Source organism: Dipodomys spectabilis, unplaced genomic scaffold, assembly GCF_019054845.1.
Source record: "Dipodomys spectabilis isolate Male_0828 unplaced genomic scaffold, ASM1905484v1 ptg000176l, whole genome shotgun sequence".
In the NCBI taxonomy this organism is placed as follows: Eukaryota; Metazoa; Chordata; class Mammalia; order Rodentia; family Heteromyidae; genus Dipodomys; species Dipodomys spectabilis.
The window spans coordinates 4,773,030-4,786,378 of record NW_024870853.1 but is presented as its reverse complement, the minus strand read 5'-3'; the positions used below and the strand labels follow the sequence as shown (position 1 = coordinate 4,786,378).

General features: G+C 42.7%; 1 protein-coding gene across 1 annotated transcript in view; it reads left to right on the top strand.

Annotated features, from left to right (window-relative positions):
* The window catches only part of Yipf6 (Yip1 domain family member 6), a 39,752-nt gene extending 38,231 nt beyond the window's left edge, over window positions 1–1,521 (top strand). The window contains exon 7 of the mRNA XM_042694898.1: window positions 1,460–1,521. Within this exon, the coding sequence (XP_042550832.1) occupies window positions 1,460–1,485 (26 nt within the window). The 3' untranslated portion in view covers window positions 1,486–1,521. The remainder of the gene's footprint in view (window positions 1–1,459) is intronic.
* Window positions 1,522–13,349: the final 11,828 nt, after the last annotated feature.

The window sequence follows — 13,349 nt, the reverse complement described above, 5'->3', positions numbered from 1 at the left end:
GCACACCTGGAGATCACATCCTGGGCTCCCCCCCCACACACACTCTTCCCCTCAGACCAGGGGAGGGTCCCAGGCCCTGAGGTCACATCTGCATCAAGTGTGGTCACACCTTCCCTCACCTGGCTGTACCTTTTCCCCTCCCCTTCCCTACTTAAACCCAGGTCAGACCTCAGCCTGCCCCTTCCTCTGGCTATGTGGTCTCTACCTTGCATGGCGGGGGCAAGCAGTTCGGTAAAATAAACTTCTCTTCCTGCCTGAAAGCAGGTGGTATTCCTTTTACCAGCTACCTAATTAAATCTACCTATTTAGATAACCTAACTGAAGACTTCAGCGAATATAGAGAAGTAGGAAATGAATGGAGAACCTTCTGGGCATTCTCTCACAACTTGCAGAACTGCAGTTACTATACCTGCCTAAGATGGTGTTAAGGGAAGATCCTGATACTCTGCTGGGCTTCTAGTTGCAAATCACCGCCCCCCCTCCCACATACACACATACAAACTCTCTACAACACCATGCCCTTGCTGCTTCTGCCCAAATGACTTGAGGTGAAGCATGCTTCCTCATCCAGTTGTAAAATTTTGTAGAAGCAGGCCTTACAAACCCTCAGAGACGACAAAGGCAATGTTCAATAAGAGAAACTTCTTTTTAAAAGAGGCAGGCTGGCCAAGTTCCAGTGGCTCTCAGAAGTCTGAGATCCAAGGATCGCGGTTCAAAGCCAGCCTAGGCAGGAAAGTCACTGTGAGACTCTTATCGCCAATTAGCCACCAGAAAACCGGCCCTGTGGCTCAAGTGGTAGAGCACTTGCCTTGAGCTGAAGAGCTCAGGGACAGTGTCTAGGTCCAGAGTTCAAGCCCCATGACTGACAAAAAAAGAGGCAGTCTGGCCCCTTGTTCTGAAATGAGTCTGTGCTTCCTGGCAGCTCTGTGTATGGTGATTAGACCTGGGACAGAGAGGCCAGACATCTGCTGGTCTGGGCATAGGCTCCAGTATCCCTAGATCTCTCCCTCCCTTCCTCCCTCCCCATACTCTCTCCCTTCCTCCCTCCCTTCCTCTCTCTTCCACCTCCCTTCCTTCTTTCCATTCTTTTTCAGTGCTGAGATTGAACCCAGGGCCTTGTACATGCTAACCAATGCTCTACCACTGAGTTATATCTCCATTCCTCTAACCACTCCTCTTTTTTTTTTTTACTGGGGGGAGACATTCTTGCTGTGTAGCCCAGGCAGACCTGGAATTCCTCATTCTCCTGACTGCTGGGATTACAGAGGTGTGTCACTAAGCCTGGAAGCATTTCCCACCAGAGTGAACTAAATCCTATTTCAATAGATTCTAGGTCAACTCTTTGAGATCACAGCAAGTCTGATTGGGTGAGATTAGCAGACATCTGCTGCTGGAAAGAGCCTGGAAAGCCCTGCCTACATTTGCAGGTCAGAACAGAGCCACGGGTGCTATACGTCAGCAGGCACCCATGATGCTGTACATTGACACCCATGACATAGAAGAACCTTCACCTGCAGCAACCTGTGAACTCTACCTGCGTTTGTCATGCTGCATACTAGTAAATAAGCATCTTCAAAAAGAATTGGTAAGGGGGTGGGGAGGAGTTGCTCCATCCTGTAACCAGAAGCACTCCATGAATCTTACCTGAGCCCTTGCAAAAGATGCTGCAATGTCAAACAGCATGTGCACAGATTCAGCCTTTGCTGATTTCCTGGGTTGAAAATAACCCCACGAAAGCAGCTTTCAAACTAATATATATTACACGTATGAGCCACTGGCACCCTACTTCCAATCACTGAGGTTTTTTGTTCAAGACTAGTGCTCAACTCTTGAGCACAGATCCACTTATAGCTTTTTGGTGCTTAATTGGAGGTAAGAGTCTCACAACTTTCCTGCTCAGGCTGGCTTTGGACCACGATCCTCAGATTGTGACTTTTAGGCATGAGCCACTGGTGCCCAGCAACTTGGTGAGTTGTTGGGTTTTTGTTTTTGTTGTTGTTTTTATCCTGGGGCTTGAACTCAGGGCCTGGGCTGTCCCTGAGCCTCTTTGTGCTCAAGGCTAGCACTCTACTACTTGATACACAGCACCACTTCCAGCCTTTTCAGAATAGTTTAATGGAGACAAGAGCCTCATGGATTTTGTTGCCTGGGCTGGTTTTGAACCACGATCCTCAAATCTCAGCCTCCTGAGTAGCTAGTATTACATGTGTGAGCCATTGGCACCTGCCTTGGTGAAGTTTTTGATGGGGTTGCATGTGACCCAATATTCCAAAGGACACAAAATCAAGTTGGACCCAGGATATAGACTAGGAAAATCTCTGACAGGCAGTAATCTAATGTTATGTTTCTCCTTTGTTCCTCCCTTCCTGGTGGGCCATATTTACTGGGAGGCAATCACCTGACCAAGAGGTCCACTTCCTGCCCCATGACATCAATATTTGTTGCCCTGTTGTTCACTGACTGAGACAAATGTTTGTTATTTGACTAACACAATCACACTAGTAGATTAAGATGCCCCAATTTGGGCTTTACCCATTCTCCCTGTCCCCTGCTTCCATTCCTCAGAAGGCTGTGGAGGGAGGTCCTCAGATAGTCGTCCTAACATTTGGCATGGCAGGATGGCAGGCTTCTCCAGCCCTCTGGCTTTCCACATAGCTTAGTTCTTTAAAAAAAATTGTTATTATAAAGATGATGAACAGAGGAGTTACAGTTACATAAGTCAAATAATGAGTACATTTCTTTTTGGACAATATCACCCCACCTCGCTCTCTTCCAATTCTACAAAGCCAACTTTAACATATCCTACACTTTACTCAGAAGCTTGGATCATTTCTGTCATATATGACACTGTCTCTGCTACTTATCTGCACTCCCTTCCCAATATTTGAGTTGATACCTTTGAGACTTCACCCCTACCAACAGATACTGAGTCAATGGGACAGGGAGGGGGAGGGGCTGCTGTCCCCATGGGAATCTAACCTGGCTTCCCTCCAGTCTAACTTCTACCTCACATCTCCCACAGCAATCCTAATACAACCTGAGGGTGCGTTCCTGGCCCTGCCCATTCCAGGTCTCTGAAATCATGAGCTTCTTCACACTGTTAGAACTTCTCCAATGTCCAATGGGCACTTGGCTCCCTTTTGTCACAGGGCTGCCAAGACACTTCCACACAGAAGAGAGTTTAGTAAGAATTGTTCACTCAACAAATGTTTATTAGACATCAATTTGGCAGGTGGTGTGCTAGGTAGTGCAATTATAGTGAGTAAAATACTCATATATGTAACCATATTATCCAGCTCTGCATTTGGGAATCTAGTAAGCACGTCAAACTGTGTTTTTAAAAAAGCAGCCCTACCCAAGCACTGGTGACTTCTGCCTGTAATTCTAGATACTTAAGAAGCTGAGATGCAAGGATCACAATTCAGAGACAGCCCAGGCAGAAAAGCCTCTGAGAATCTTATCTCCAGTTAATCAGCAAAAAGTTAGAAGTGGAGATATAGCTCAAGTGGTAGAACACCAGCCTTGAGGGGGGGAAAAAAACCTAAGGGACAATGCCCAGGCCCTGAGTTCAAGCCCTAGTACTTCCACAATAAAAAGAAAAGACATCCTGGAATTAAACTGTGGTCATGACTGTATGATTTTGGCATAAACCACAATCCATTGACTGCTAACATTTAGAAGGATGAATGTTACAGTATTTGAATTATACATCATTAATAATTTTTTTTAAAAAAGGAGTGGCAGCCAGGCGCTGGTGGCTCATGCCTGTAATCCTGGCTACTCAGGAGGCTGAGATGTGAGGATTGCAGTTTAAAGCCAGCCCGGGCAGAAAAGTCCCTGTGAGCCTCTTATCTCCAATAAACTAGTCAGAAAAAGCAGGAAGTAGCACTGTGGCTCAAGTGGTAGAGCACTAGGGCACTAGCCATGAGCACAAAGAGGCTCAGGGACAGCACCCACGCCCAGAATTCAAGCCAGAAGACCAGCAAAATAAATAAGTAAATAAATAAATAAGTAAATAAATACATAAATAAGGAATGGCTTGAGTAGCTTGATGGCACAGATTACAGATGGTGATTACAGATGATAGATTTGGAATGGCCTCAAAATTACAAGAAGGAAAACTGGTTAGAAGGCTAGACTCCTATCCAGGTAAAAGAGAATTGTTGCCTAAGTGGGAATTGCAAAATATGGATGCCCTGAAGACTTTTTAAGAAGTAGCATCAACAGGATATTATGACACATGCTTCAGGCAAATGTGGTAAGACCCATCTGGCACTGTGCATTACTCACATTAAGTGTATTCAATAAAGGCTTTATTTCCAATCTCCTCCCTTCATCTCTCTTTTTTCCTACCTGACACCTTTGGGAACCAGGTATCTGGATTGTAGCTCTCGACCACCCCCTGCTGGCCACCATATATTGACAGAAGAGATGGACACAAGCAGGCCTGCCTGAACTTCCCATTCCCAGCCAATACTACACAAAATGATACAATTGGATTTGGTACAAAAATCAGATTGATAGACTTCTGCTTCCAGACAAGACGTAGTTAGATGTATTTTCATTCATATTTCTTCCATTAGAGTATGGCTGAACCCTTGGACACTGTATATAAAACAAAAAAAAATCCAGGATTAGCATTATTGGGCTATCGAGGTGCTAGAAGGTAATATTCACTTCATTGTGACTAATTATCGCATGGCTCTAGGATAGAGAAGAGAAAGCATCTCCTCTTTGGCATCTTGGGGACCTTCTTTGTTACACAGTTAAACTCTCAAAGACAACAGACCTGTTAGACCACTGACACAGTAGAAATCAGAGTGTGTGTGTGTGTGTGTGTGTGTGTGTGTGTGTGTGTGTGTGTGTGTGTGTGCACGCACATTGTACTGGGGCTTGAACTTGGACATTAGGCACTGTCCTTCAGTTTTTTCACTCAAGTCTGGTGCTGTATTGCTTCAGCCACGTCTCCATTTCAACTTCTTCCCAATTTATTGGAGATAAGAGTCTCATGGACTTTCCTGCCCATGCTGGCTTTGAACCAAAATCCTCAGCTCTCAGCCTCTTGAGTAGCTAGGGATTTAGGTGTGAGCCACTGGCTCCAGTCATAGCTATTTGCTTTTTTTGTTGTTGTTAAATTTATTGTTATTATAAAAGTGATGTACAGAGGGATTACAATTACATGAGTCAGGTAATGAGTACATTTCCTTTCCTATAGTATCTTCTGTTCCCTCTCTCCCAGCTCCTCCCTCTCATCTCCACCCATGAGTTGTATAGTTCAGTCTAATCAGTGTCCAGTGAGCTCCACTGCTGCACTTTTTCATCCAGTTCTGAACCCCCCCCAAAGATATACATGTGAATACACCATACATAAGGTAAGGCAGACAGAATCATCAAAAACTAAAAAAATAAGTCTTTTGTTTCCTTATCTTGGAGTTCATTTCAGTATGTGTATTATTTTACATAAATATGAAGAGGCACTTAGGTATTGCATCTTTGTGTTTCTCTCTTAAGAGAACCTCTTTTGGTCTCACTGTGTGTGAATATCTAGAATCCTGTATAATTTGTCATATCCCAGTAGCTATTTGCTTTGTTTTGATTTGCTTTTACAGTGTGTGGGATGAACCCAAATAGGCTAGCTAAACCAGCACTTTACCACCCAGCTATATCCACAACCTTAAACCACTCCTAGTTAGCTGTCCATTGACATCATTAACCAGAGAAGACAGGAAGTAAAAATCCTAGCATCACTGATATCCTGGCTTAATACAGGGTCAATAGGCACCACTGCAACCCCCTTCCCCCAGATACTTGACTGTGTCTGGGGACATTTTTTAGTTCTCACAACCGGAGAGATGCCTCAGATGTCTAGTGTACAGAGGCTGGGGAAGCTGGGGAATACTCCACAGTGTGAATCATACCCCCCACATACACACACAACAAAGAAATATCTACTCCAAGATGTCATCCATGCTAAAGATGAGAAGCTTTTTTCCTCAGGTAGATTAAGATTTTGGGTAAATCAAGATGTTCAAGGTTTTCCCTACATTCATAATTAATTCAGGCAAACTTATAGAATGGTGACTTCCATATTTTTCTTCCCTTTTATAATATTGGATACACACATATGTATATATGTATTCCCAATTCTGGGTCTTGAACTCAGGGCTTAGGTGCTGTTCCTGAGCATCTTTGTCTTCAATGCTAGTGCTCTACCACCTGAGCCACAGCTCCAGTTCCAGCTTTTTCTGAGTAGTTTTTACTGGAGATAAGAGTCTCACAGACTTTCCTGCCCAGGCTGGCTTCAAACTGTGATCCTCATATTTCAACCTTCTAAGTAGCTAGGATTATAGGCATGAACCACCGGCACCCAGCTCCATATTGGATATTTTTTAGAGATCAAAAACAGACTGAGCATAGAGGTGCATACCTGTAATCCCAGTACTTAGGAGTCTGAGGAAGGAGGATCATGAATAGAAGGCCAGTCTGTAATACAAGGTGAGTTTCAAGCTAGCCAGGAGAACTTAAAGAGACCTTACCTTAAAAAAAAAATAAAATAAACAAATAAAAAAGATAACTGGAGAGGCTGGGAAGGTGGCTCAGTGGCAGAGCACTTGCCTTCATGCCTGAGGCCCTGGGTTCGATTCCTCAGCACCACATAAGCAAAAAGAAAAAAGCCGGAAGTGGCGTTGTGGCTCAAGTGGTAGAGCGCTAGCCTTGAGCTGAAGAGCTGAGGGACAGCGCCCAGGCCCAGAGTTCAGGCCCCACGACCGGACCCCCCCCCAAAAAAAAGATAACTGGAGAAAATATTTGACACCTAGGATTAATGAAAATTCCTTTAAAATGACACCAAAGGCATAATCCATAATATTGTGTATAAATTGGATTTTATCAAAATTAGAAGCTTTTGCTCTGTGAGAGACACTGCTGAGAAGATGCAAAGACATGAAACAGGTTTGAAAAAAATTTTACAAGTCACAAATCTCAAAAAGAACTCATATATAGTACAGATAAAGAACTTCCAAAACAACAGCCACAACAGTAAAGCCAAACATCCAATTAGAAAAACACAAAACCACCTGAACAACACAGGAAGGAAAAGGATAAAAAGGGAAACAGCACATGAAAATATTTAGCTTTACTATCCATTATAGAAATGCAGATAATTCCATGATGAGATATTACTACACACTTATTGAAACAGACAAAATAAAAAACAGTGACTCCATAACAAAAATAAAAGTAATCAATTAAAAATGGGCAAAGGAGCAAGGGAAAGGGTAACATTGTCCAAAAAGAAATGTACTTATTACCTGACTTATTTAACTCTAACCAAACCTCTGTACCTCACCTTTACAATAACTATAAAAATTAAAAAGAATGGGCAAAGCAAACCAGGTGCCAGTAGCTCCTGCCTGTAACCCAACTTACTCAGGAGGCTAAGATCTGAGGCTTGAGGTTCAAAGCCAGCCAGACAAGAAAGTCTGTGAGACTATTATCTCCAGTTAACCAGCAAAAAGCTGGAAGTGGAGCCGTGGCTCAAGTGGTAGAGCACCAGCCTTGAACAGAAAAGCTCAGGTACAGGGCCTGGGCCCTGAGTTCAAGATCTGAAACTACACAGACACACGGACACATACACAGACAAGTGCTTGAATGTTTCCCTTGGTTTTCAGTTTTCAAAGTAAGTTCATTTCTTTGACATTCTCTGATGGTATCTAACTACTGTCAGTCTATAACTTCATGTATTTTAATGGGACTTCCTCTAAGTCTCTCCTTGCTTAGGCTTCTGTTACCCCTGTATATGCTATGCCTCTGACTTCCACACAAAATGCCACCCAATTCCCACATTCCCCTATGATGTTGGCTGGGCCAAAGTCATGTCTTCCTTTTTTCTCTCTTGTTCCCCTTCCCCGACCTTTTCTTTCACTCCTGCCTTCTATCTGTCCTTTGACCATAATTCATACGCCACTAACCTCTAAAAATCATGGCAGTACAAAAGTGAGGACAAAGCTTCTGCTTTTCTTCAATCAAAATGGATCAAAAACTTGAATGAGTTACTGTCATCAACCTCCATCCCTTTTGTTTATTGTAAAGAGATAGGCAAATTGAAGTTCCTTGCAGTTTGTTAATTGCATGAAAGCCTTTAGCATCCTTGCAAGACTGAAACACAGAGTGGAAATCATAGCTGGAGGTCAAATACAAGAGCTTTATTAGCCAAGTGCCAGTGGCTCATGTTTGTAATCCTAACTGAGATCTGAGGATTGCAGTTCACAGCTAGTCCAGGCAAGAAAATCTGTGAGATTCTGATCTTCAGTTGACCACTAAAAAGCCAGAAGTGAAGGTGTGCCTCATGAGGTAGACAGCCAGCCTTGAACCAAAAGACCAAATAAGAGCTGGAGACCCTGATTTCAAACTCTAGTACTGGTGTGTGTGTTTGTGTGTGTGTGTGTGTGTGTGTGTGTGTGTGTGTGTGTGTGTGTATCCTGGGGTCCTGGGGTGCTGTCCCTGAGCTTTTTTTGCTCAATTCTAGTGTTCTACCACTTGTGCCACAGTTCCATTTCTGGCTTTTTGCTGGTTAAATTGGAGATAAGAGTCTCATGGACTTTCCTGCCAGACCTGGGCTCAAACCACAATCCTGAGATCTCAGCTTCCTGGGTAGTTAGGATTACAGGCATGAGCCACTAGTGCCCTGGTCCAAATGGTTAATCTACAAGTCAGAGCTACCTTCCATCCTTGCTTTCATCCACTCTCCCTGGCATCTGTGGACTGCTTTCCTCCTCATTTGCAGCCAATATGAGGACACTCTTTCCTAAACAGCTATGCGTTTGAAAAGGGCGCTTTCTTCTATGTCTAAGAGCAGACTTTGTCAGGGCCATAGGCTGACCATGTGTTACCAGATCACAGAATCACTGGAGTTCACAGAAACGTTTGGCAAAGAAACCAGAGGCAATGCAGCAAAAACAGATAACCACAGTCTAGAAGCATCCATTTCTTGAGTAAGAAACACAGGTATTAAGTGCCAGAAGAATCAGCAATGGGAGAATACAGGTTCAGTCTATGGTATATCAAGATGTTTCCATGAACAATGGCTTTTCTGATCTCATGAGATGAGAATAGAGCTGAAATTCTTATCCTCTGGTGACATCATCAACATGGTCAAGTCAAAGTGAAATGTGTTACTCACATGCTTGTGGTGTAAGCAATCCTACTGTGCTTCCTGGTGTAGAAGTGATAGTAGATGAATATAAGTTATTGGCTGTGTATTTAATATATTGTACTTGGGATTATTGTTTAGAAATGAAGGAAAGTGCAGCATAAACAATATGCCGTGTTACACTAGCAGCACTGCCATGTGTCCTGTATTTACAGCATTGCTTGCCCACATTACCAAGCCATGCCAAGCCAAGAGTGGTGGCTCATACCTGCAATATCAACACTCAGGAGGTTGGGGCAGGACGATCATGTATAGGCTATATACAAAGTTTGAGCCAGCCTGGGGGTACATATAGACATTCTTCCTCAAATAAAAACAAAGAAGGAAGGGAGGGAGGAAGGGAAAGAAAGAGAAAGAGAAAAGAAGGAAGAAGGAAAGAAATGAGGAAAGAGAAAGAAAAGAATGAATGAAAGAAAAATAGAGAAAAGAACACAGTTCTTTAAAGGAGCCAGAGGCTCAAATTCCTTCTGGAATGATTTAGAATCTGGAAAATTAACAGAGGCCACTTAAATTCACTCATTTCTGCATCCTCAGGCTCTTGATGAACAGAGCTGGTATTAACTTCTAGGCATGTGAGAGGTACTTAGGGGAGAACTGGCCTCTTACAAGAATCCCTGTGGCCCATATGCCTCCCACTGGAGTGGATTTGATTGAGCCAGGAAATTCCAGTGTCCCTGTAATCATGCACTCTGGCTTCCAGTTCCTCAGGGGTGGAGGGTATGGGGTTAGGAAGGAGTAGAGGAAGCTTAGACGAATGTGTCCACGTTGAGGACTGGGTTGAATGCATTTGTGTAGATTCAACCAGTTGGCAAATCCTTTCTATGAACCACTCTCTGTGGTAAGTACTAGGGGTACAAGGGGTACAGACCATACCGCTGCCCTCAAGAGCCTCAGTGATATTGAGAAAGAGAAAGAATAAATACCTAAATATACAAGGTTATACATGGTGAATTATGTAGTCGAAAAGCAGACAAGGTGGGGTTAGGGAGTTAGCACAGTGAGAAGAGCACTTGCCTGGCAAGTACAAGGCCCTAAGTTTTGTCCTCAGCTCTGAAAAAAAAAAACTGCAAGAGAATGGAGATGGATGGCAGCACAGCTACTTCATATGGAATGATCATAAGTATACCACTTTGGCATGATGCTGGTGGCTCATGCCTATAATACTAGCTACTCAGGAGGCTGAGATCTGAGGATCGTGGTTCCAAGCCAGCCTGGCCAGGAAAGTCTCCATTAGACTCTTATCTCCAATATGCCAGCAGAACACTGGAAGTAGCACTATGACTCAAAGTGGTAGAGCACTAGCCTTGAGTGCAAAAGCTCAGAGACCATACCCAGGCCCTGAGTTCAAGCCCCATGGCTGACAAAAAATACCATCAGGCACAAGTGGCATTTGATCACAGATCCAAACTAAGGCAAGCCAGGCACATTCCAGGCAGAGGAAACAACATGTGCTGGCCCTAGCCAAGAATGAATTTGATCTTTTCAAGGACAGCCAGACAAAGCTCATTGGGCAATGAAAAGAGAAAGAAAGGAGATGGATTTAGAATAGCAGGCAGTGGCCAGATCACAAATGGCACAAGGCCATAGAAGAATCTGAGTTTTATTTCCATGTGTATGTGCTGGTACTGGGGCTTGAACTCAAGGCCTGGGCACTGTGCCTTAGCTTTTTCACTCAAGGATGGTGTTCTACTACTTGAGTCACACCTATGTTAGTGACATTTTGGTGGTTAATTGGAAATAAGAATCTTGCAGACTTTCCTACCTGGGCTGGCTTTGAATTGCAGTCCTCTGATCTCAGCCTCTTAAGTAGCTAGGATGATAGGTATGAGCCACCACCACCTGGCTTCTAAGTTAATTTTTAAGTAGGAAGTTTTGATTACTGTTTTAATCACATCACTTATAAGTTGATTCAGATTTCTTTTTCAGTCTATCTTGGTAGTATCATCTTAGGAATTTGTCTATCCATCTAATAAAATCTTATAGGTTCAGAATATAATTGTTCATACTATTCCCTCATGGTCTTTTTATTTGCAGTACTGGAGAATGAACTCAGAACATAGCGCTTGCTACGTAAACATTCTACCCTTTTAGGCACATCCCTTTTCTTTTTACCTCTTTTTAATTTTTTTTTCGGTTAGGATCTCAATAAATCTTTTTGCCTGAGTTGACCTTGAACTGTGATCCTCCTATTTCAGCCTAACTAGTTAGTATTATAGATATATGCCACCACATCTGGCACTAACAATCTTTTTGCTTCTGTAAGACTGGTAGCAATTTACCCTCTCCCTTTCCTTCTTTCTTTTTTTTTTTTTTGGTCCAGTCATGGGGCCTAAACTCTGGGCCTGAGCACTGTCCCTCAGCTCTTCAGCTCAAGGCTAGTGCCCTACCACTTGAGCCACAACGCCACTTCCAGCTTTTTTCTTTTTGCTTATGTGGTGCTGAGGAATCGAACCCAGGGCCTCAGGCATGCAAGGCAAGCACTCTACCACTGAGCCAACTTCCCAGCCCCTCCTTCTTTCTTTTGTCTGTCTCTCTTCTATCTAGTTAAAAAGTTTTCAGTATTTTTTTAGTCTTCAAAGAACTATTGGTTTTGATTATTTTCTCTGTTGTTTTCCTATTTTCTGTTTTATTTATTACCCGCTGTGTTTGTCATTATTTCCTTCCTCTGCCTTCCTAGTGTTCGTTTGTTAACACTTCTCTAGCTTCTTAAGATGAATGTTTAGATTATTGATTTGAATTATCTTTTTAGTACTGGTCTTGGGGCTTGAACTCAGGGGCCTGGGCACTGTCCCTGAGCTTCTGTTTTGCTCAAGGCTAGCACTCTACCACTTGAGCCACAGCTCCACTTCCAGCTTTTTTGGGGGGTAGTTTATTGGGGGTAAGAGTCTTATAGACTTTCCTACCCAGGCTGGCTTTTTTCCAAAATCCTTAGATTTCAGCCTCCAAAGTAGCTGGGACATTTTTAGCCTAACATGATGGCCTTTTTGTAATTATATTATTCAATCCTTCTATTATTTCCTTATTAAACTTCTTTTCAGTTGTTCTATCCACAGTTGCAAGCGGAGTCTTTGATCAGGGCATAGTGGCATACACTTGTTATCTTAGCTACCGAGGGATCAATGCCAACCCCAGTAAAAAGTTCACAAGCCCTCATGTCAATGAAAAAAAAGCTGGGCATGGTGGCATGATTCTACCATTCTAGCTACCAGGGAAGTGTAAATAGATGATTGTGGTCTAGGTCACATAGGATAAATTCAGGCCTGTATTTGAAAAATAACTAAAACAAAAAGAATTGAGGGTGTGGCTCAAGTAGTAAAGCACCTGCCTAGCAAACACAAGATCCTGAGTTCAAACATCAGTTTAATTTTAAAAAGTGGGATACTGGGAATCTCCAACTATTATTTTTAAATTATATAGTTCTTTCTTTAATTCTAACAGGTTTTGCTTCAAACATTTTATGGCTCAGTTGTTAAGTGTTTATAATAGTTTTATAATAGTTATAATAGTTTACAATAGCTTATAATGGTTATTTTTTTTTTTTGTCAGTCATGGGGCTTGAACTCTGGGCCTGGGCATTTTCTCTGTACTCTTCAGCTCAAGGCAAGTGCTCTATCGCTTGAGCCACAACACCACTTTCGGCTTTCTAGTGGTTTATTGGAGATAAGAGTCTCATGGAGTTTCCTGCCCGGGCTGGCTTTGAACCGTGATCCTCAGCTCTCAGCCTCCTGAGTAGCTAGGATTACAGGCGTGAGCAACCGGTGCCCGGCTAATAGTTATTTTTATAATAGTTATTTTATAATAATTTATAATAGTTTATTACAGTAGTTTATAATAGTTATTATAATATAGTGTTTATAATAGTTATTTTTTCTTGAATGAGCCTTTTGTAATTATAAATTGCCCTTCTTTGTCCTTGGTAGTACTTTGTCCTATCATCTGTTTAGTTTGGCATTAATATAGTTATTTCAACAAACTTATTTTTTGGTCACTCATGGAGCTTGAACTCTGGGCCTGGGCACTGTCCCTAAACTCTTTTGCTCAAGGCTAGTGCTCTACCACTTTGAGCTACAGCTCTACTTCTGGTTTTCTGTTGGTTAATTGGAGACAAGAGTCTCACAGACTTTCTTGCCTGGGCTGG